This window comes from Engystomops pustulosus, chromosome 2 (genome assembly GCF_040894005.1).
Source record: "Engystomops pustulosus chromosome 2, aEngPut4.maternal, whole genome shotgun sequence".
Taxonomy (NCBI): Eukaryota; Metazoa; Chordata; class Amphibia; order Anura; family Leptodactylidae; genus Engystomops; species Engystomops pustulosus.
Window position 1 is genome coordinate 20,034,330 of NC_092412.1, and position 23,732 is coordinate 20,058,061.

Genomic DNA, 23,732 nt, shown 5'->3' on the forward strand with positions numbered 1-23,732 from the left:
ATATTATACTTTCTATTGGGGACAGAATTATTAATAGATTCAGATGCTCTTGAGTTTCGATAACAATGCTTTGTACTTAAGAAGGATTGTGTCTTCTTTCATAAAGAAGAAAGAGAGTGAGTGTCTACGACTTAAGATCATGGTGCTGCAGGACGAGCTGGAGAGACAGAAGAAGGCGCTGGGCCGGGAGGTGGAGCTGCTCCACAAGGAGCAAAATGCACTGAATGTTAAACGTGAGTAAGAGTTTTTTTTTTCCTTTAAATCTCTGACGCTTCCATTCAATGTCTGAGAGCGCTGGAAACAGAGCGCTGTGCTCAGCAGTTTCTGACACTCTCATAGCATTGTATGGAGACGCAGGACGCTTTCTTGGCCTCTGGCTCCGTCAGTTAATGAGAACAGGACCCCCATTCTCGTGATCGCTGGGAGTCCACATCGATCAGATCATTAACCCCTGTCCTGAACATGTCCATAGGTATAGAATCTACATCCCCAATTATATGAGTGTTAGAGAGGAAAGCGTGACCCCCTCATGCAGTCTTTTCGTGAGCTCTCTGTATATTTTCCTGTCTCCGGCCATCGCTTACAACGCTCCGTTAATCACTTTTTACATTTCATCGGCCAATTTCCATAAACCAATCTGTGCCAAGTCATCGGATTACATAAATACATCTTCAGGCGGTTTATTTAGTTACGCCCCATGACTGCTAGTGCTCACACATTACCATATTCACACATCTCTACACTGATGTACATAGGCACAGAGACTGAAACCCCCCAGGAATCTATGATAAAAGGATTAAATGTAAAGCTTAACTCAGGATATGTAATGTCATGTATGTACAGCATCTCCATCAGTAGCAGAATAGTGAGTGCAGCTCTGGAGTATAATACAGGATGTAACTCAGGATCAGTACAGGATAAGTAATGTCATGTATGTACACAGTGACTGCACCAGCAGCAGAATAGTGAGTGTAGCTCTGGAGTATAATACAGGATGTAACTCAGGATCAGTACAGGATAAGTAATGCCATGTATGTACACAGTGACTACACCAGCAGCAGAATAGTGAGTGCAGCTCTGGAGTATAATACAGGATGTAACTCAGGATCAGTACAGGATAAGTAATGTCATGTATGTACACAGTGACTGCAGCAGCAGCAGAATAGTGAGTGCAGCTCTGGAGTATAATGCAGGATGTAACTCAGGGTCAGTACAGGATAAGTAATGTCATGTATGTACACAGTGACTGCACCAGCAGCAGAATAGTGAGTGCAGCTCTGGGGTATAATACAGGATGTAACTCAGGATCAGTACAGGATAAGTAATGTCATGTATGTACACAGTGACTGCACCAGCAGCAGAATAGTGAGTGCGGCTCTGGAGTATAATACAGGATGTAACTCAGGATCAGTACAGGATAAGTAATGTCATGTATGTACACAGTGACTACACCAGCAGCAGAATAGTGAGTGCAGCTCTGGAGTATAATACAGGATGTAACTCAGGATCAGTACAGGATAAGTAATGTCATGTATGTACACAGTGACTGCACCAGCAGCAGAATAGTGAGTGCAGCTCTGGTGTATAATACAGGATGTAACTCAGGATCAGTACAGGATAAGTAATGTCATGTATGTACAGTGACTGCACCAGCAGCAGAATAGTGAGCGCAGCTCTGGGGTATAATACAGGATGTAACTCAGGATCAGTACAGGATAAGTAATGTCATGTATGTACACAGTGACTGCACCAGCAGCAGAATAGTGAGCGCAGCTCTGGAGTATAATGCAGGATGTAACTCAGGATCAGTACAGGATAAGTAATGTCATGTATGTACACAGTGACTGCACCAGCAGCAGAATAGTGAGTGCAGCTCTGGGGTATAATACAGGATGTAACTCAGGATCAGTACAGGATAAGTAATGTCATGTATGTACACAGTGACTGCACCAGCAGCAGAATAGTGAGTGCAGCTCTGGGGTATAATACAGGATGTAACTCAGGATCAGTACAGGATAAATAACATATCCCTCCAGCATTGCAGTGGTTAATATAATTTGGCTTCCCACGCCTGTTTCTGCCCTCTCTGGGGTCTCTGGGCTCCATTATAAATCTCCCATCACGGTATTTGTGTATTTGCATTGTTTTAATGAATCTGTGACTTGTACATGTTCTCACAGTGTGATAGTTCAGCATTTTTCCATGGATATGAGGCTTTTCCGGGGATCTCTCATCTGACTCTTTCCGGCTCAGGAAAACTTCTATTGTTACGAATTCATAGAAAAGTTCCTTATCCGTTAACCCTTCCCTCCCAGTCTGAGCTGCGGCTGTTCTGTAACTCGGTCTCTGCATGTGTCTCGTAGGTAATAAATTCAACTCTCAACGCGAGAAGCTGCAGAAGAAGAGCGAGTCCCTCGATGAGTTAAAGAAGGAGTGCGCGGCGAAAAGGTAATCGCCTGTATCCCGCCCAGAGTCTGCTGAAGACTACATTGTGTTAAAAGATGCAAAAATAACAAAAATTTTTATTTCCACCAGGGAGTCGTTCCTAAAGACAAATGCACAGCTGACTATTCGCTGTCGCCAGCTGCTCTCGGAGCTTTCCTATATCTATCCTATAGATGTGGTAAGTGCATCTTCAGGCCCTGTTCACATGTGCATAAGCCCCTCTGTCATGGCTGTCTGTAAAAAAGATGTAAAAGATTAACCGGTTAAGGACCGGGCCCTTTCCTGTTTTTTTCATTTTCCATTTTTCACTCCCCACCTTCAAAAATCTATAACTTTTTTTTTTTTTTTTATACTTTTCAAAATGGCAAAATAGTGCCATTTTCGACTTTGGGCGCTATTTTCAAAATATATTTTCATCAGGCATTTTCGGACCCATCGATACCTGATGTGTTTATGATTTTTACTGTTTATTTATGTTTATGTCAGTTCTAGGGAAAGGGGGGTGATTTGAATTTTTAGGGTTTTTTTATTATAATTTTTTTAAACTTTTTTTTTTTAATTTTTACTATTTTTAAGACTCCCTAGGGTACTTTAACCCTAGGTTGTCTGATCGATCCTACCATATACTGCCATACTACGGTATGGCAGTATATGGGGATTTTCCTCCTCATTCATTACAATGTGCTAGACCCTAGGCTACCATGGAGGCGGATCGTCGCTCCCCGATGACGTCACGGGGAGCGCCGATCCTAGGCAAGATGGCGGCACCCATGCGCCGCCATCTTTTTGAGGCTGCCGGCAGCAATCGCTGTGATAACGCCCGCGATCCGTGCTAGCAATATGCAGCAAAGACTTACCGGCTATGGAGAGGGCTCAGCCCGTGAGCCCTCTCCATGCAGCGGGACCCGAATACACGGCGGGCGGTCGTGAACCAGTTAAAGAAAATCCATCCTGATAAACCAGGGACACTTACTCATAGATCCAGGCACCGCTGACTGTCGTAATCTTCTTATATTTGTTATCCATGGCCTCCTGCTTTCTAAAGTCGACTTTAAAAATTATGCCAATGAGACCGAGGGACTTGTGGTTTTGTTACGAGAACCCCTTTGTGTTAAAGCTTCAATGGCTGTTACACTGTGCAGGAGCACTTCCCCCTTCCCACTGTGTTAGAATACATCAGCCAGAAGGAGGAAAGTCTTGAGTGCACAGTGGGAGGGGGAGATATTGTAACGGCCTATGAAGCTGCTGCACTGAAGGGCCCTGGTAACCCCTCAAAGCCCTTCAGGCTCATTGGCATAATTTTAAAAGTTGATGTTGGTAGGAAGGATAACACATGAGAAGATTACCACTGTCACGTTGCCTGGATCTTTGAGCAAATGTCCCTGGTTTATCATGATGGATTTTAATGAGTTGTCCAGGATTACAAAAACCTCCAATCCGACCCTTAGCAATGGGGTCGTGTCTGGTATTGCAGCTCAGCTCCGTCAAAGTAAATATTGTGGGATGTGCAATACCAAACACTACCTATTGTCAGGGGTGGTGCTCTTTCCAGAAGAAAGCAGTTTCGGTTTTCTCATCCTAGACAACCCTTATAACATGTTTTTTTTTTAAAGAGGATCAAATGTTATCCCTTACTCCTAGGATAGGGGGAAAACTTATTGATCCTTGTAGCCATTCAGTTGGGTGAACAGGACCCCTTTTCCAGAATTCGTCATGGATTCCTGATCTTAGAATGTCCAATGTAAAAACTAACCTTGTCCTCTTCCCACAGCTTGACCAAAAGGATTACTTTGTATGTAACGTGAAATTACCAAATTCAGAGGATTTTCAAGGTAGTGTAACCTGCATCCTGTATGTGTATATTCTTATTTATTGGTGTTTTTTTGCACTCATTCTGCAGAGCGGAATTGCCTTTTTTCTCACAGATGAAAGCTCAGACCTGCTTCTCCTCACCCTTCTCCATGGCCAATGTCACAGCGGACGGCTCAGATAATTCCAGCTACTCCCCTCCCTCAGCCATGCCCCATCATCTCACAGCAGACAGCTCAGTTCTACTGTTTATCTGCCTCACAATACCTCATCCAGACTCACAGCAGGACAGATCATTCTAGCTGCTCGTCCCCCCACCCCCTCGGCCCGCGCCTCCTCTCGCCTCCCGCCCCCCCTCTGCCCTCGCCTCCGCCCCCCCCCCCCCCCTCGGCCCGCGCCTCCTCTCGCCTCCCGCCTCCTCTCGCCTCCCGCCCCCCCCCCCCCTCGGCCCGCGCCTCCTCTCGCCTCCCGCCCCCCCTCTGCCCGCTCCTCCTCTTGCCTCCCGCCCCCCCCCTCTGCCCGCTCCTCCTCTTGCCTCCCGCCCCCCCCCTCTGCCCGCTCCTCCTCTTGCCTCCCGCCCCCCCCTCTGCCCGCTCCTCCTCTTGCCTCCCGCCCCCCCCCTCTGCCCGCTCCTCCTCTTGCCTCCCGCCCCCCCTCTGCCCGCTCCTCCTCTCGCCTCCCGCCTCCCCTCTGCCCGCTCCTCCTCTCGCCTCCCGCCTCCTCTCGCCTCCCGCCTCCCCTCTGCCCGCTCCTCCTCTCGCCTCCCGCCCCCCCTCTGCCCGCTCCTCCTCTCGCCTCCCGCCTCCCCTCTGCCCGCTCCTCCTCTCGCCTCCCGCCCCCCCCTCTGCCCGCTCCTCCTCTCGCCTCCCGCCCCCCCTCTGCCCGCTCCTCCTCTCGCCTCCCGCCCCCCCTCTGCCCGCTCCTCCTCTCGCCTCCCGCCCCCCCTCTGCCCGCTCCTCCTCTCGCCTCCCGCCCCCCCTCTGCCCGCTCCTCCTCTTGCCTCCCGCCCCCCCCCCCCTCTGCCCGCTCCTCCTCTCGCCTCCCCTCTGCCCGCTCCTCCTCTCGCCTCCCGCCCCCCCTCTGCCCGCTCCTCCTCTCGCCTCCCGCCCCCCCTCTGCCAGCGCCTCCTCTCGCCTCCCGCCCACCCCTCGGCCCGCGCCTCTTCTCGCCTCCCCCCTCCCCTTCGGCCCGCGCCTCTTCTCGCCTCCCCCCTCCCCTTCGGCCCGCGCCTCTTCTCGCCTCCCGCCCACCCCTCGGCCCGCGCCTCTTCTCGTCTCTTGCTTTAAGTGAAGCATTTGGGTCATTTTAAACCCCTAGTCCTTCTATATTGAATACATTAAAAAAATAATATTTTGACCACTACAACACCGGGGGGAAACTATAGTAATGGGTTGTATCTAGAAATAGCACCTCATGTGCCCAGAGGTTGTTTCCGGTATTGCAGCTGTGTTCTAGGTGCAATACCAGACATCACCTAGGGACATATGTGGCGCTGTTTCAGGAGGAAAGTCTTATTTTCTTCCTTTCGGACATATATCCTGGGATGAAACCGTGCATTGAGATGTCCCAGGTTGTGTTCCCACATTTTCTGTTCTTTGTTCTGCAGCTAAGGATGACGGCAGCGTGGCGGTGGCGCTGGGTTACACGGCTCATCTGGTGTCTATGATTTCCTTCTTCCTACACATCCCACTACGCTATCCTATTCTCCACAAAGGCTCCCGATCTGCAATCAAAGACAACATCAACGACAAACTGACGGAGAAGGAGAGAGAGTAAGTGCAAGCTCTGGGGGTGTCAGGGGTGCAATGACCTGGCGGGTGCCTTATACACATTACCCCAATTCCTTGGCTGAGGAGCCCCATTGTCGTCAGATCTTTCCCCTAATGTGTGATACTTCCGGCTTACCGTAATGTAATACCACACTTGTCCTGTAGAGGCCACTGTAAGATAAATGAGCATTGGGAGGCCTCTCCGGCCCTGATCATTCTGCTGTTGGTACTAATTACAGAATCAGAGATTGGGCTCATTTATTCTGCACAATCTGTTCAGGTTTTATGGTCCTTATAATCTTTTTTTTATAGGAATTTTTGGGTGTGTTAAAGTTTAAATTCATCTTTTGGTAAAAGTCCCTTTTGATTTGTAATTTCAAAGGTCATTGCAACAAAAGAATATACTTTTTTGTGTTATAATGGAACATTTTGGCCAAATTATAGAAAATTGCCTCCTCCTCTGTGATTGGATAATGGTTTTAGCATGTGGGGGCTGAGCCGGGGGTCTCTGCGCCGGGAGCTGCTGCAGGTTTACAAGGGTTTTTTTTTTTTCTCTCTCCGCTTTTTTCGCCGTCATTAAACAAGTTTCATATTGTGAGAATTTTTTTGCAAACCTGAAGGTTTATGAAGTCATTTGGTTGAAATTTCGTTTATAGCCCCGACTTCAGCGCGTAAAAAATGTTCGTAATCTGCGGCCCACATGTCCCCGAGCGTGAGAAGAATTAAAGGACATCAAATATTCACATACGGAATTAAAAATTTTAAATTTAAAGTTTGGCGCATTTAGCAAGTTCCAAGTTAACCCCTCCAGGGCCAGGCCCAATTTAGAATTGCCGTTTTTTTTTTTTTCTTACCTTTCCCGTACTTCATATTACTATTAAACATAAGCAAGTAATAAATCCTAAGTACGATAAAACCCAACTAAGGCCACATTCACACAGAACGTGTGCCCGATGTACTGTAGCACGGCGGGCACACGTCGGCGCCGGGGAGAGGAGGAGCAGCACTCACCCCCACCTCTCTCCATAGAGTAACAAGGGGCACGGCGCCGTATTCCGAGATAAGATAGAACATGTCCTATCTTTTCACGGAACAGTAGGGTGCCGCACTTGTACTGCACTGTACCGCTCCATACGGCGCCGCGTCGTATATATGTTCCCACCCAACGGCCGTGTAATTGAGGCCTTAGTCTTTTGCTCATTATACTTCCCTCAATAATCGGCTTTCCATATTTGGAATGTGGCTCCGCAATTTTTGATAAAATTTATTTGTATCTTTTATTCCAGTGAAACTTCTTTTAGCAGACCACCCAATGTTATGTATGTATACGCCTATGTATGTATACGCCTATGTATGTATACGCCTATGTATGTATACGCCTATGTATGTATACATGTGTGTGATAAATATGTTCCATAGCGTTGAAAAAAAAACGGAAAAAAAATCCATTTTCTAGGGAGGGGGTCTTCTTATTTCCCCCTCCCCCCCCCCTTATTTACAATGTATGCCCCCATCTCGCTGTGTTTCCCCTTCCATGCCCACAATTTCTCTATGCTGCATTTCATCTCTCTATGCCCAGCTTACTGCAGACTCCTATTTCACATTTCATGTGGGTTGCCCCCCCCCCACTTGTCTTTTAACCCCATTTTCCTTCCACACCCCTACCTCATTCTCACCCATTCCTCGGTTGACCCCAATTTATTTCTATGCCTCTCATCTCTGAATACGTCTGTGAATTGACTAGCCCCTCCTGTGTCATGCTGCTAGCTCTGCCACAGGGGTAATAATTCAGCTGCAATACCCCCACCCCCGCCTCTGCTGTTGGGAACGCCCCCCCCCCCCAAGCATCTGCTGTTAGGAACCCGCCTCTGCTGTTGGGAGCCCCCCGCCACTGCTGTTGGTGCCCGAAAACCTCCCCCACCTCCCGGCCCTGCTGTTGACGCCCGCCCAACAACCCACCACCACCCTTTATACTTTTTTTTTTTTTTTTTTTGTGGTTTTATAATTGTTCACATAATAATATGCTATAATCTTAATATGTAAAAAGTTCCATAGTGGCTGCTGTATCCCTTCAAATTGGTACCACAAAAAAATAAGCCCTGGCATAGCAATGCATCTCGAAAAAAAAAAAAGATAAAGTAGAAGAATAAATAATAAAAAAAAAAACTAAAATTGTGCAATTGTACAAAAGCAAAATAATAAAAATAACACGTTAAATTAAAAATTGACATACAAAATACAACTTGTCCTGCAGAAAACAAACCCTCATCCGACAGCTCCGTTCTCTGTGTGATGACTGATTTGAGTCACTGCAGCTCAGCTCTTGTATATGGGAGGATAAGGTCACCAGTATCTTCCATCATATAGCCCCCTGTATGGTCTTGTACACCAGGGAGAGCAGTTTTTATACACAGGGCTGTGCTGATAGTTTAGAAAATACGGTATAATGCAAAAAAAATTCTCAGGCATCCACTTCATACACAGCGGCGGCTCCTGGCTGACCTCTACACACAAAGCGGCTATCATAGTTTTGATTTTTCCAAAACTTCAGCGGCTGTTACCATTTATATGTATTTAATGTGGGATCTATCTAGAATTTTTTATCCCCCCCCCCCCCGCCCCCCTGAAAAAAAGTGGAAAAAGAGAATTTGATTCAATGTCAGACAAGAAAATTACTGATTGCTGGAGCAATAAAGGGCCGAGTGGTCTACCAAAATAATGGATTCCAGCAGTTTTTGGAAAAACAAAAAAACAATGGGTTGGTTTAGAGCCAAGAAGAATAAAAAGATGGGCGGAGGCAAAATATATGGAGATCAACAGAGCAAATGTGATGAAAGGCTGTGATGACAACATCCTACTGCCCAGAGATCGTGATTATACAACAAACCTCCAGAAATACATGATTATAACTACTAAAACACCGCCCCCTATGTACAAGAATATAACTACTATAATACTGCCCTCTATGTACAAGAATATAACTACTATAATACTGCCCCCTATGTACAAGAATATAACTACTATAATACTGTCCCCTATGTACAAGAATATAACTACTATAATACTGTCCCCTATGTACAAGAATATAACTACTATAATACTGCCCCCTATGTACAAGAATATAACTACTATAATACTGCCCTCTATGTACAAGAATATAACTACTATAATACTGCCCCCTATGTACAAGAATATAACTACTATAATACTGCCCCCTATGTACAAGAATATAACTACTATAATACTGCTCCCTATGTACAAGAATATAACTACTATAATACTGCTCCCTATGTACAAGAATATAACTACTATAATACTACCCCCTATGTACAAGAATATAACTACTATAATACTGCCCCCTATGTACAGGAATATCACTACTATAATACTGCCCCCTATGTACAGGAATATCACTACTATAATACTGCCCCCTATGTACAAGAATATAACTACTATAATACTGCCTCCTATGTACAAGAATATAACTACTATAATACTGCCCCCCTATGTACAAGAGTATAAGTACTATAATACTGCCCCCTATGTACAAGAATATAACTGCTATAATACTGCCCCCTATGTACAAGAATATAACTGCTATAATACTGCCCCCTATGTACAAGAATATAACTACTATAATACTGCCCCCTATGTACAAGAATATAATTACTATAATACTGCCCCCTATGTACAAGAATATAATTACTATAATACTGCCCCCTATGTACAAGAATATAACTACTATAATACTGCCTCCTATGTACAAGAATATAACTACTATAATACTGCCCCCCTATGTACAAGAGTATAAGTACTATAATACTGCCCCCTATATACAAGAATATAATTACTATAATACTGCCCCCTATGTACAAGAGTATAAGTACTATAATACTGCCCCCTATATACAAGAATATAACTGCTATAATACTGCCCCCTATGTACAAGAATATAACTGCTATAATACTGCCCCCTATGTACAAGAATATAACTGCTATAATACTGCCCCCTATGTACAGGAATATAACTACTATAATACTGCCCCCTATGTACAGGAATATAATTACTATAATACTGCTCCCTATGTACAAGAATATAACTACTATAATACTGCCTCCTATGTACAAGAATATAACTACTATAATACTGCCCCCTATTTACAAGACTATAACTACTATAATACTGCCCCCTATGTACAAGACTATAACTACTATAATACTGCCCCCTATGTACAAGAATATAACTACTATAATACTGCCCCCTATGTACAAGAATATAACTACTATAATACTGCCCCCTATGTACAGGAATATAATTACTATAATCCTGCCCCCTATGTACAGGAATATAATTACTATAATACTGCCCCCTATGTACAAGAATATAACTACTATAATACTGCTCCCTATGTACAGGAATATAATTACTATAATACTGCCTCCTATGTACAAGAATATAACTACTATAATACTGCCCCCTATGTACAAGAATATAACTACTATAATACTGCCCCCTATGTACAAGAATATAACTACTATAATACTGCCCCTATGTACAAGAATATAACTACTATAATACTGCCCCCTATGTACAAGAATATAACTACTATAATACTGCCCCCTATGTACAAGAATATAACTACTATAGTACTGCCCCCTATGTACAGGAATATAATTACTATAATCCTGCCCCCTATGTACAAGAATATAACTACTATAATACTGCTCCCTATGTACAGGAATATAATTACTATAATACTGCTCCCTATGTACAGGAATATAATTACTATAATACTGCCCCCTATGTACAGGAATATAATTACTATAATACTGCCTCCTATGTACAAGAATATAACTACTATAATACTGCCCCCTATGTACAGGAATATAACTACTATAATACTGCTACCTATGTACAAGAATATCACTACTATAACACTGCCCCCTATGTACAAGAATATAACTACTATAATACTGCCCCCTATGTACAAGGATATAACTACTATAATACTGCCCCCTATGTACAAGAATATAACTACTATAATACTGCCCCCTATGTACAAGAATATAACTACTATAATACTGCCCTCTATGTACAGGAATATAACTACTATAATACTGCCCCCTATGTACAAGAATATAATTACTATAATACTGCTCCCTATGTACAAGAATATAACTACTATAATACTGCCCCCTATGTACAAGAATATAACTACTATAATACTGTCCCCTATGTACAAGAATATAACTACTATAATACTGCCCCCTATGTACAAGAATATAACTACTATAATACTGCCCCCTATGTACAAGAATATAATTACTATAATACTGCTCCCTATGTACAAGAATATAACTACTATAATACTGCCCCCTATGTACAAGAATATAACTACTATAATACTGCCCCTATGTACAAGAATATAACTACTATAATACTGCCCCCTATGTACAAGAATATAACTACTATAATACTGCCCCTATGTACAAGAATATAACTACTATAATACTGCCCCCTGTGTACAGGAATATAACTACTATAATACTGCCCCTATGTACAAGAATATAACTACTATAATACTGCCCCCTATGTACAAGAATATAACTACTATAATACTGCCCCCTATGTACAAGAATATAACTACTATAATACTGCCCCCTATGTACAAGAATATAACTACTATAATACTGCCCCCATGTACAAGAATATAACTACTATAATACTGCCCCCTATGTACAGGAATATAATTACTATACTACTGCATGCTGTGTAATTGATGGTAACGACTATTTTACTCTCTCTTGCAGGTTTCCTATGTATCCAAAAGGGGGTGAAAAGCTTCAGTTTGATTACGGAGTTTATCTTCTTAACAAGAACATAGCTCAGGTCTGTGACTCCAGTAGCTTTCTTTTCCAATATATATTATATATTTTTTTTTATTTTCATGCTATATTTGATTGTGGTTGATGCTCCTTTTAGGTTTTATAGAGATTTATTCACCCCTAGGTGGGGCTGATGGGCCCTCTGTATACAGTTATATAATGACGCTCCCCCTAGTGGTGGCGGCAGCTCATAAGAAATCTTAGTTGTCTACTGTTTGTATCAGATCAGACGTGTTCTCTTAGATCAGATCTATTATTACAGAAGGGTAAAGGTTAATTCCGACACTGAAGGATAATTTATCATTTATTTATAATCCTTTCACCTTTCATCCTCTATCACCTCATCCCAATTGTCTCGCCTCCATTAATGACAACAGATTTAACCTGAGCGCTTTCACAGAGCGGCGGCTGCGTTTCAATGTGTTTGTCCTGACACTATACGATACTCTGACAATTAGTGGTGGAAAAACGGAAATTAAAATCCCGTGTCAGGCCGTTCACTGGAGAGGTAATGGGATCTGTGCACCTGTAGAGCGCCTCCGCGGCGGACCCCCAGGGGTAACCTTCCCATGAACCCGGAGGATCCAGGGATGTAATTGTCTCCTGACCTCAGTTCACCAGAGCAGCAGCTGGAGGCTTATCCTACTCTCCGGTAGAACCTGTCACCAGCTTTACATCACTAAACTACCTGTTGTGTGGAAAGGAGCTGAGAAGAGTCACTTTTTATCTGAGATGAGACCCATTTAGAGGCTCGAAAGAGAATTTTGAAAATTTAGGGAGTGATAGAAGTTAGAGACCAAAATACAGAAGCGAGTTACTTTTACACTGTGAGGAGTAGGAGCAGCAGCAATAACTTGGTATCTGTCGGATGGGAAGTTGGCTGCTGTTTTTTCACGAAAATTGGGTCTGAAGGAAAAGTAATGAAGATTTAGAGACAACTTGAGTGTAATAATCTTTGTGACCAGGTTACTGAGAAATGGGAGGTGTGAGGACAAGCGTGGCTCACGTGGTGGTCATCGGACAAGTTATTGGCAGCTCCAAACACTATTCAGGTTTAATAATAATAATAATAATAATAATTCCTTTATTGATATAGCGCACACAGATTACGCAGCGCTGCACAAAGTTTGCCAAATCCCCAATTGGGCTCACAATCTAATCAACCTACCAGTATGTTTTGGAGTGTGGGAGGAAACCAGAGGACCCGGAGGAAACCCACACAAACACAGAGAGAACATATAAACTCTTTGCAGATGTTGTCCTGGATGAGATTTGATCCCAGGTCCCCAGCACTGCAAGGCTGTAATGCTAACCACTGAGCCACCGTTTCTTTAAATTCTTTATTGAGGAAAGGGTTACAAATAAATCGCGGGACTCGCAGGTCCCTCAGATGATCTCCAAAGATGAGAGCATATTTCTATACAAGCAAATGAGTTTTCGGCATGAACATATACAAGTGTAAGGTCATAATATATAATATCATCTGGTCCGTGCCGAAACATATTCCCCAGCATTGGCAGCACCAATGCGGTTACTAGGCCAAATAAACTACTGAGTGATTGGTTGAAGTAGAAGTTATTGCCTTCACGTGGGACACGGAGGCAGTAGCCAAAACTTGGGAAGTGGAAAATTTTTGGCTACTTTGTTGATGGAATTGAGGAAACGGCAACAACCTGAGCATTGGGTAAAGTAAGCAACATCCTGTATTAGAGACTGGACAACTACAAAAGTACAACATTGTTAGGCTACATTCACACTGCCGTGAGCCCGCCGCGCCGTAGCACAGCAGGCACACGGCAGCGCGGGGAGAGGAGGAGGAGGTGAGTGCCGCCCCTCATCATAGCGATATATGGCCGCGGCGCAGTAATACGGGGAAAGATCGGACATGTCCTATCTTTTCCCGGGCTACGGAGCGGTACGGTGCCGCACGTGTGCTGCACCGTACCGCTCCCGTACAGGGCCGTGAGCCCATAGAAGTGTATGGGGGACGTATTTTTGGCCGCATATAAGTTGGCCGTATATACGTCCCCCATACATGTGTGTGAATGCAGCCTAACTTTGAGAATTTAGCTACTTCTACTTTGCACAGCGTTAACGTACCCGAAAAACTGTAGTAGGGGGAAAAAAATGGCAAGAAGTCACAATTTTGGGGTAGAGGAGTAGGAAGAAATCGGAGAACCCAACGACTTTGGGTGGTAGAAGAACTTGGTTACTTGTATGTGTGAGGATTGTTGCAGCAGAAAAGACTCAATGATTGAGTCGGAGAAGTTGGCGACTTCCGTCATGGAAGGAAAGAACTTGTTATGGAGAAGCAGGAAGCTACATCCTCGTTGTTGGAGATGGAAGGAAACTGCTGCAGGAGAACCCTCCTATAATAAAAGCAGCAGCAGAACCTTCACTTGTAGGAGAAGAAACGACTGAAATCACAGCAAAACAAAAACAAAAAACACAAAACTTGTAATGGAAATAAATGTAGCCATGAGATGGAAGCGTCTGCAAGAAAACTTACCTATAACAGAAGCTGCAGCAGAACTTTCACTTGGAAAAGTTATCCACTTCCTTCATGTACTGAATAACCCCCCCCCAAAACTTCTGATGGAGAAGCGGGGGATCTGCTGTATCCTTGCAAGAAAACCCTCCCTAAATAAAAGCTGCAGCAGAACTTTCACTTGGAGGAGAAGTTACTTCCTACTACGGCAAAAGAACCCAGAAAAATTCTTGGGGGGGGGGGAAGCTAGCTGGTTGGAGATGGAAGGAATCGGCTGGAAAAAAACTTATAATGAAGGCAGAAAAGTCATCGCTTGGAGAAGTGGCTGCTCAGTTTGTCCCCTTTGTTTCTCTCATGGACATTTCCACCTCGGGGCAGGGTGAAAATTTTGGGGATAATGGGATGGGTCAAGGAGATCTTTGTAACCAGGTGTCCTGTGGCTGAGGGTGGCAGTGCCCTCGTAGCCATAGAACATGGAACACCGTATGTAACCGTTACGTTATTCCGCTCCCCGTTTCCCCTGCGCTGTACTTGGATACGCCCCCGGTCTTGGCCGCCTGTGTTTTACGTGCCGGGGAGGCGGTGAAGCTCGGAGTTATCTTGGCCTGGGTTTCCCTTTTCTTTAAGAACCTTCAATTTCTATCTCTCCCTGATGAAAAATGAAGCCCAGAACCTGTAGCGGGAGAAGTCGCTGAGCTGTAAAGTGCAGCGTCTGCTCCGCACACGTGTAAGTAATAAAGTCTGGAGCGCACAGGATTCTTGGATTTTCGCAGCAAAACAAGTCGGAATGTAGGAAAAAGAGAGGTCAAGTCCTAACTTTTTGCTTTTCCTGAGCCACTAAGGTGGAAGAGACTGCGCCGTTATTTCCACGTGCTCAATGTGTCATTTTGACTATTTATGAAATGGGCAACCCCTTTAAAAAAAGGATCCTTTCTCAATTAGCTAGAGCACGATAGGCGAGACTCCTGGGGTATGAGGAAACCATGTGGAGAAGGGAAGGAGAGCAGTTGGCAAGGAGCTGAGTACACAAGTACAGACAGAGGCTAATGGAGGTTTTAGTAGGGTTCTATCTCGCCCCAAGTGCTTTATTCCCATAAAACGGGGCCAGTACTTCTCTATAATGTCCTGTTTGATGCTGCTGAGCGACAAAAGAGGAGATAAAGGTACAGATGGAGGCTGCTGGAGTAAATAGTAAGTTTCTATCTCACCCCAAGTGCTTTTATACCCATCAGTACATGACAATACTTCTCTATAATGTGACTTCTTCTATATATATGACCCTGCTGACTCTTCTGGGTGTGAGAGGTTTTGGTAAGTTTTCTATATCGCCTCAAGTGCTTTTTTTTCCCCCCATCAGTACATGACAGTACTTATAATGTGCTTTATTACACTGCTGACTGGGTGTGAGAGGAGAGGCACAGGGGGAGGACGCTGGAGGTATTAGTAAGTTTCTTTCTCATCCCCAAGTTCTTTTTTCCCATCGGGACAGGATCATAAAGGCACCGACCTGTATTTGTGGGGATAAAGCACATGAGGTAGGTCTTACCCCGGAAGCCCCTGTCTGTCTCTCTCACCCCAAAGGATCAGCAGGATCATATAGGGCATTACAGGAAAGAACGGACCTGTACTGATGGGGGGGGATAAAGCACCTAGGGTGAGATAGAAACTTCCTATTATAGAAGAGGAAAATGTTCAGACAAAGATTTCTTAGGTTCTTATCTTGCCCGAAGAGCTTTATCCCCATCGGTACAGGCCAGTACTTCTCTGTAATCTGCTACATGACCCCGCTGATGCTTCTGAGTGAGAGAAAGCAAAAGCACATACAGAGGCTGCTGCAGCGAATAGTAAGTTATTATCTCACCCCAAGTGCTTTATTCCTATATGTACGGGTCAGTGCTCCTTTATGATGTCCTATATGGAGTGAGACTTTCTGGGTGCAGTGTACGGGAGACCTCATAGCAGCCGGTCTCCCGCTCCGAGACCTACAGAATATACATATAGAGTCACTCCTCATGTACACCCTCTGGACTAGGGATGTATGGAGAGTGTATAGGAGGGTTAGATACACTATAGAGGAAACGACGGATTCCCTTTCCATAATCACGTGTGATGTCTCAGTAATTTAGTGTCTGCCTTGTGATGGGATGGGCTCCCCCAGTGCCCCGCACATGTCTGGCCTCGGGGAGGAGGCGTCTCGTCGCGGTGGTTTTGATCAAACTTCCAGCAGATCCAATGTGACGGCGCGGTATTACATGTGACGGGCTAATGCTCGTCTCATCCTCGTGTCATCCAAAGAGACGGTTTTATTAGCTCTAAGATGGGAACTATTTGTAGTTAAAAGCCGGCAGTAAAGCAGAAGTTCTCCCTTAAACGCTGGCAGCGCCTCACATGTCATCCCCGAGATGTCTCGTAAACGGCGATCTGCGCACCCTAATGCACCATATAAATTCCATCGCGGATCTTATCCCCTCCCGGCAGGACAATATATTCCTGGCAAGTGTACACCGCTTCTACTTACTGTAATAGTCTCAGGACCGATCATCTGTCTAGTGTATCCTTCAGAGGCTTCCTGGTTTACATTACTTAAAACTTCAAAATTTTACCTTAAAAGAAAAATTCCAAGGACTCCTACTCATGTCATTTCGTTGTAAATTTGCACTTGGATGAATATTATTTACTAGTAATTTTACTACTTGTTTTATTTATTTAGTTTCACTATCAATTGGGTTCGTAAGGAGCCTTCTGTACACAGCTGACCCTTTAGCCCCCTCTAGTGGTAGCAACTGGAAGCTGAGAATTCAGCTATTGGTGTGTGGTGGGAGGTTCCACCGCAGTTATGTCACCTATAGGCCGGTTGTTGTCTACACTAGGACCACCTGTAGTGTTCTAGTAATACCCCTGCAGGGAAGTCCAGACTCCAATATATGGGTTAAGGGGTAAAAAAAACAATAGAGGTCACGTAAGAGGTTGTCTGTCTGGTTTAGGGGGCCACAGTACCCTGGGTTGTCTCTCTGGTTTGGGCGCTGTAGTACCCTAGGGGGCCGCAGTACTCTGGGTCATCTGTCTGGTCTAGGGGGCCGCAGTACTCTGGGTCGCCTGCCTGGTCTGGGGGGCCTGCAGTACTCTGGATCGTCTGCCTGGCCTAGGGGGCCGCAGTACTCTGGATCGTCTGCCTGGCCTAGGGGGCCGCAGTACTCTGGATCGTCTGCCTGTCCTAGGGGGCTGCAGTACTCTGGGTCATCTGTCTGGTCTGGGGGTGCTGCAGTACTCTGGGTCATCTGTCTGGTCTGGGGGTGCTGCAGTGCTCTGGGTTGTCTGTCTGGTCTGGGGGTGCTGCAGTGCTCTGGGTCATCTGTCTGGTCTGGGGGTGCTGCAGTGCTCTGGGTTGTCTGTCTGGTCTGGGGGTGCTGCAGTGCTCTGGGTCATCTGTCTGGTCTGGGGGTGCTGCAGTGCTCTGGGTTGTCTGTCTGGTCTGGGGGTGCTGCAGTACTCTGGGTCATCTGTCTGGTCTGGGGGTGCTGCAGTGCTCTGGGTCATCTGTCTGGTCTGGGGGTGCTGCAGTACTCTGGGTCATCTGTCTGGTCTAGGGGGCCGCAGTGCTCTGGGTCGTCTGCCTGTCCTAGGGGGCCGCAGTACTCTGGGTCGCCTGCCTGGTCTGGGGGGCCTGCAGTACTCTGGATCGTCTGCCTGGCCTAGGGGGCCGCAGTACTCTGGATCGTCTGCCTGTCCTAGGGGGCCGCAGTACTCTGGGTCATCTGCCTGGTCTGGGGGTGCCGCAGTACTCTGGGTCATCTGTCTAGTCTGGGGGTGCTGCAGTGCTCTGGGTTGTCTGTCTGGTCTGGGGGCCGCAGTACCCTGGGTCATCTGTCTGGTCTGGGGGTGCCACAGTACTCTGGGTCATCTGTCTAGTCTGGGGGTGCTGCAGTGCTCTGGGTTGTCTGTCTGGTCTGGGGGCCCGCAGTACCCTGGGTCATCTGTCTGGTCTGGGGGTGCTGCAGTACCCTGGGTCATCTGTCTGGTCTGGGGGTGCTGCAGTGCTCTGGGTTGTCTGTCTGGTCTGGGGGTGCTGCAGTGCTCTGGGTCATCTGTCTGGTCTGGGGGTGCTGCAGTGCTCTGGGTTGTCTGTCTGGTCTGGGGGTGCTGCAGTACTCTGGGTCATCTGTCTGGTCTGGGGGTGCTGCAGTACTCTGGGTCATCTGTCTGGTCTGGGGGGCCTGCAGTACTCTGGATCGTCTGTCTGGTCTAGGGGGCCGCAGTACTCTGGATCGTCTGCCTGGTCTGGGGGTGCTGCAGTACCCTGGGTCATCTGTTTGGTCTGGGGGTGCCGCAGTACTCTGGGTCATCTGTCTGGTCTGGGGGTGCCGCAGTACTCTGGGTCATCTGTCTGGTCTGGGGGTGCTGCAGTGCTCTGGGTTGTCTGTCTGGTCTGGGGGCCCGCAGTACCCTGGGTCATCTGTCTGGTCTGGGGGTGCTGCAGTACCCTGGGTCATCTATCTGGTCTGGGGGTGCTGCAGTACTCTGGGTCATCTGTCTGGTCTAGGGGGCTGCAGTGCTCTGGGTCATCTGTCTGGTCTGGGGGTGCTGCAGTGCTCTGGGTCATCTGTCTGGTCTGGGGGTGCTGCAGTGCTCTGGGTCATCTGTCTGGTCTGAGGGTGCTGCAGTACCCTGGGTCATCTGTCTGGTCTGGGGGTGCTGCAGTACCCTGGGTCATCTGTCTGGTCTGGGTGCTGCAGTACTCTGGGTCATCTGTCTGGTCTGGGGGCCGCAGTACCCTGGGTCATCTGTCTGGTCTGGGGGCCGCAGTACCCTGGGTCATCTGTCTGGTCTGGGGGCCCGCAGTACTCTGGGTCATCTGCCTGGTCTGGGGGCCGCAGTACCCTGGGTCATCTGCCTGGTCTGGGGGCCGCAGTACACTGGGTCATCTGCCTGGTCTGGGGGCCGCAGTACCCTGGGTCATCTGTCTGGTCTGGGGGCCGCAGTACTCTGGGTCATCTGTCTGGTCTGGGGGTGCTGCAGTACTCTGGGTCGTCTGCCTGGCCTAGGGGGCCGCAGTACTCTGGATCGTCTGCCTGTCCTAGGGGGCCGCAGTACTCTGGGTCATCTGTCTGGTCTGGGGGTGCTGCAGTGCTCTGGGTTGTCTGTCTGGTCTGGGGGCCCGCAGTACCCTGGGTCATCTGTCTGGGGGTGCTGCAGTACTCTGGGTCATCTGTCTGGTCTGGGGGTGCTGCAGTGCTCTGGGTCATCTGTCTGGTCTGGGGGCTGCAGTACTCTGGGTCATCTGTCTAGTCTGGGGGTGCTGCAGTGCTCTGGGTCGTCTGTCTGGTCTGGGGGTGCTGCAGTACTCTGGGTCATCTGTCTGGTCTGGGGGTGCTGCAGTGCTCTGGGTCATCTGTCTGGTCTGGGGGTGCTGCAGTGCTCTGGGTCATCTGTCTGGTCTGGGGGTGCTGCAGTGCTCTGGGTCATCTGTCTGGTCTGGGGGGCTGCAGTGCTCTGGGTCATCTGTCTGGTCTGGGGGGGCTGCAGTACCCTGGGTCATCTATCTGGTCTGGGGGTGCTGCAGTGCTCTGGGTCGTCTCTCTGGTCTAGGGGGCTGCAGTACTCTGGGTCGTCTCTCTGGTCTGGGGGTGCTGCAGTGCTCTGGGTCATCTGTCTGGTCTGGGGGTGCTGCAGTGCTCTGGGTCATCTGTCTGGTCTGGGGGCCGCAGTGCTCTGGGTCATCTGTCTGGTCTGGGGGGGCTGCAGTACCCTGGGTCATCTATCTGGTCTGGGGGCCGCAGTACTCTGGGTCATCTGTCTGGTCTGGGGGTGCTGCAGTACTCTGGGTCATCTGTCTGGTCTGGGGGTGCTGCAGTACCCTGGGTCATCTATCTGGTCTGGGGGTGCTGCAGTACTCTGGGTCATCTGTCTGGTCTGGGGGTGCTGCAGTACTCTGGGTTGTCTGTCTGGTCTAGGGGGCCGCAGTGCTCTGGATCGTCTGCCTGGCCTAGGGGGCCGCAGTACTCTGGATCGTCTGCCTGTCCTAGGGGGCCGCAGTACTCTGGATCGTCTGCCGGTCCTAGGGGGCCGCAGTACTCTGGGTCATCTGTCTGGTCTGGGGGTGCTGCAGTACTCTGGGTCGCCTGCCTGGTCTGGGGGGCCTGCAGTACTCTGGATCGTCTGCCTGGCCTAGGGGGCCGCAGTACTCTGGATCGTCTGCCTGTCCTAGGGGGCCGCAGTACTCTGGATCGTCTGCCGGTCCTAGGGGGCCGCAGTACTCTGGGTCATCTGTCTGGTCTGGGGGTGCTGCAGTACTCTGGGTCGCCTGCCTGGTCTGGGGGGCCTGCAGTACTCTGGATCGTCTGCCTGGCCTAGGGGGCCGCAGTACTCTGGATCGTCTGCCTGTCCTAGGGGGCCGCAGTACTCTGGATCGTCTGCCGGTCCTAGGGGGCCGCAGTACTCTGGGTCATCTGTCTGGTCTGGGGGTGCTGCAGTGCTCTGGGTTGTCTGTCTGGTCTGGGGGCCCGCAGTACCCTGGGTCATCTGTCTGGTCTGGGGGTGCTGCAGTGCTCTGGGTCATCTGTCTGGTCTGAGGGTGCTGCAGTGCTCTGGGTCATCTATCTGGTCTGGGGGTGCTGCAGTGCTCTGGGTCGTCTCTCTGGTCTAGGGGGCTGCAGTGCTCTGGGTCGTCTCTCTGGTCTAGGGGGCTGCAGTGCTCTGGGTCATCTGTCTGGTCTGGGGGTGCTGCAGTGCTCTGGGTCATCTGTCTGGTCTGGGGGTGCTGCAGTGCTCTGGGTCATCTGTCTGGTCTGGGGGCTGCAGTGCTCTGGGTCATCTATCTGGTCTGGGGGTGCTGCAGTGCTCTGGGTCATCTGTCTGGTCTGGGGGTGCTGCAGTGCTCTGGGTCGTCTCTCTGGTCTAGGGGGCTGCAGTACTCTGGGTCGTCTCTCTGGTCTGGGGGTGCTGCAGTGCTCTGGGTTGTCTGTCTGGTCTGGGGGCTGCAGTGCTCTGGGTCATCTGTCTGGTCTGGGGGTGCTGCAGTGCTCTGGGTCGTCTCTCTGGTCTGGGGGTGCTGCAGTGCTCTGGGTTGTCTGTCTGGTCTGGGGGCTGCAGTGCTCTGGGTCATCTGTCTGGTCTGGGGGTGCTGCAGTGCTCTGGGTCATCTGTCTGGTCTGGGGGTGCTGCAGTGCTCTGGGTCATCTGTCTGGTCTGGGGGTGCTGCAGTGCTCTGGGTCATCTGTCTGGTCTGGGGGTGCTGCAGTGCTCTGGGTCATCTGTCTGGTCTGGGGGCCGCAGTGCTCTGGGTCATCTGTCTGGTCTGGGGGTGCTGCAGTGCTCTGGGTCATCTGTCTGGTCTGGGGGTGCTGCAGTGCTCTGGGTCATCTGTCTGGTCTGGGGGTGCTGCAGTGCTCTGGGTCATCTGTCTGGTCTGGGGGTGCTGCAGTACTCTGGGTCGTCTCTCTGGTCTAGGGGGCTGCAGTACCCTGGGTCATCTATCTGGTCTGGGGGTGCTGCAGTACTCTGGGTTGTCTGTCTGGTCTGGGGGTGCTGCAGTACTCTGGGTCGTCTCTCTGGTCTAGGGGGCCGCAGTGCTCTGGGTCATCTGTCTGGTCTGGGGGTGCTGCAGTACTCTGGGTCGTCTCTCTGGTCTAGGGGGCCGCAGTGCTCTGGGTCATCTGTCTGGTCTGGGGGTGCTGCAGTGCTCTGGGTCGTCTCTCTGGTCTGGGGGTGCTGCAGTGCTCTGGGTCATCTGTCTGGTCTGGGGGCCGCAGTACTCTGGGTCATCTGTCTGGTCTGGGGGTGCTGCAGTGCTCTGGGTCATCTGTCTGGTCTGGGGGTGCTGCAGTGCTCTGGGTCATCTGTCTGGTCTGGGGGTGCTGCAGTGCTCTGGGTCATCTGTCTGGTCTGGGGGTGCTGCAGTGCTCTGGGTCATCTGGTCTGGTCTGGGGGTGCTGCAGTGCTCTGGGTCGTCTCTCTGGTCTAGGGGGCCGCAGTGCTCTGGGTCGTCTGCCTGGTCTGGGGGCTGTAACACCCTGGGTAGTCTGCCTGGTCTGGGGGGCCGCAGTACCCTGTGTCCGCCTGGTCTGGGGGGCCGCAGTACCCTGTGTCCGCCTGGTCTGGGGGCCGCAGTACCCTGGGTCGTCTGCCTGGTCTGGGGGCCGCAGTACCCTGGGTCGTCTGTCTGTCTGGCCCTCAGACTAAGATAAAGTTGTGCCTCCCTGTCTTAAGGGGACGGTCACTGATCCTCGGGCAGATGGAGGCGACACACGACTTGTTAGTATGCTTGTACTCGCCAGAGTAAATATCTGGCTGTTCCTTCTGCTCCGGAGATAATTCCTCGGCTTTGGTGTCTCTGGGAACCATTTGTCAGTGAACGGCTCAGGCAATTTTCAGTCTGTTCACAGATCCATTGTGTGCGGCGCGGACGTCCTGCCAAGCCCGGCCGGCAGCCATTTATCTTCACTTCCCGACATATTAGAAATGAGAATTCCTTGGCTGCGGCTCCTGGACTCGGGTCATGGCATCGCTTCATCACACGGCGGCCGTCCTCTGCGGGTGCATGGATCCCCCCGAGGGTGCAGAGATCTTAGCTAGGGGTCCTGTGTGAAGTCTCTGCTAGGAGCCAGCCCTCCGAACTGTTACAATATAGCAAAGTGTCTCCCATCTTTGTAACTATTTGACCACTAGGTGGCAGCATCGCACTGTCCTAAACATATGGGACAACAGCTGCAATGTATAGCTGCGCTTCATACGGGGTATAAATCTATATGGGGATCAGCCTGTGTGTTTCCATTCACACAGAGCAAGCAGAGATCTTTACAGCAGTGGTCTTGTTCCTTGCCGGTTCTCTCTCTTGCATTACAGATGTAGGATCTTAGGTAACGTCTACAAGACCTGGATTAGATTGTGAGCTCCTGGGCCCAGGGTCTATGTGAATAGACCACATGACTCATTAGCGTTTCCTTGGAGGTCACGATTATGCGCCGATTTATAGTCGGGGGCGTCATCCATCTTTCATTGGCCGGCCGTGGCGCGGAGCCCCGTATAAGCCGCACTTTTATTATGAATATCCCGCGTATAATTTCCTAATCTGTGATTTTAGCACCAGCTCTAAACGTTTCATCCCGCAGAACATTTTATCACTTCCATATGGATGCCCTCAGCCCGTGCCAGGATCACGGGACGCAACGTTACAGAGGATAGCACTGCAACAACACTTAAAGGGACGGGAGCCCTGAGGGGACATAAGTGCCACCACTGGGGTGGCTGATAACAGGGAGCACTAGAAAGCCTTCACAGTAATAGGTGGTGGACTTGCCTTCCTTCGAGAAAATCTTTTTAAAATCTGAAGTTTTGATC

General features: G+C 48.8%; 1 protein-coding gene across 1 annotated transcript in view; it reads left to right on the forward strand.

Moving 5' to 3' along the window:
• The window catches only part of UVRAG (UV radiation resistance associated), a 41,191-nt gene that overhangs the window by 13,542 nt on the left and 3,917 nt on the right, over positions 1-23,732 (forward strand). Inside the window, exons 8-13 of the mRNA XM_072133916.1 lie at positions 107-233; positions 2,364-2,448; positions 2,536-2,623; positions 4,217-4,277; positions 5,861-6,026; positions 11,834-11,912. Of these exons, the coding sequence (XP_071990017.1) occupies positions 107-233; positions 2,364-2,448; positions 2,536-2,623; positions 4,217-4,277; positions 5,861-6,026; positions 11,834-11,912 (606 nt within the window). The remainder of the gene's footprint in view (positions 1-106; positions 234-2,363; positions 2,449-2,535; positions 2,624-4,216; positions 4,278-5,860; positions 6,027-11,833; positions 11,913-23,732) is intronic.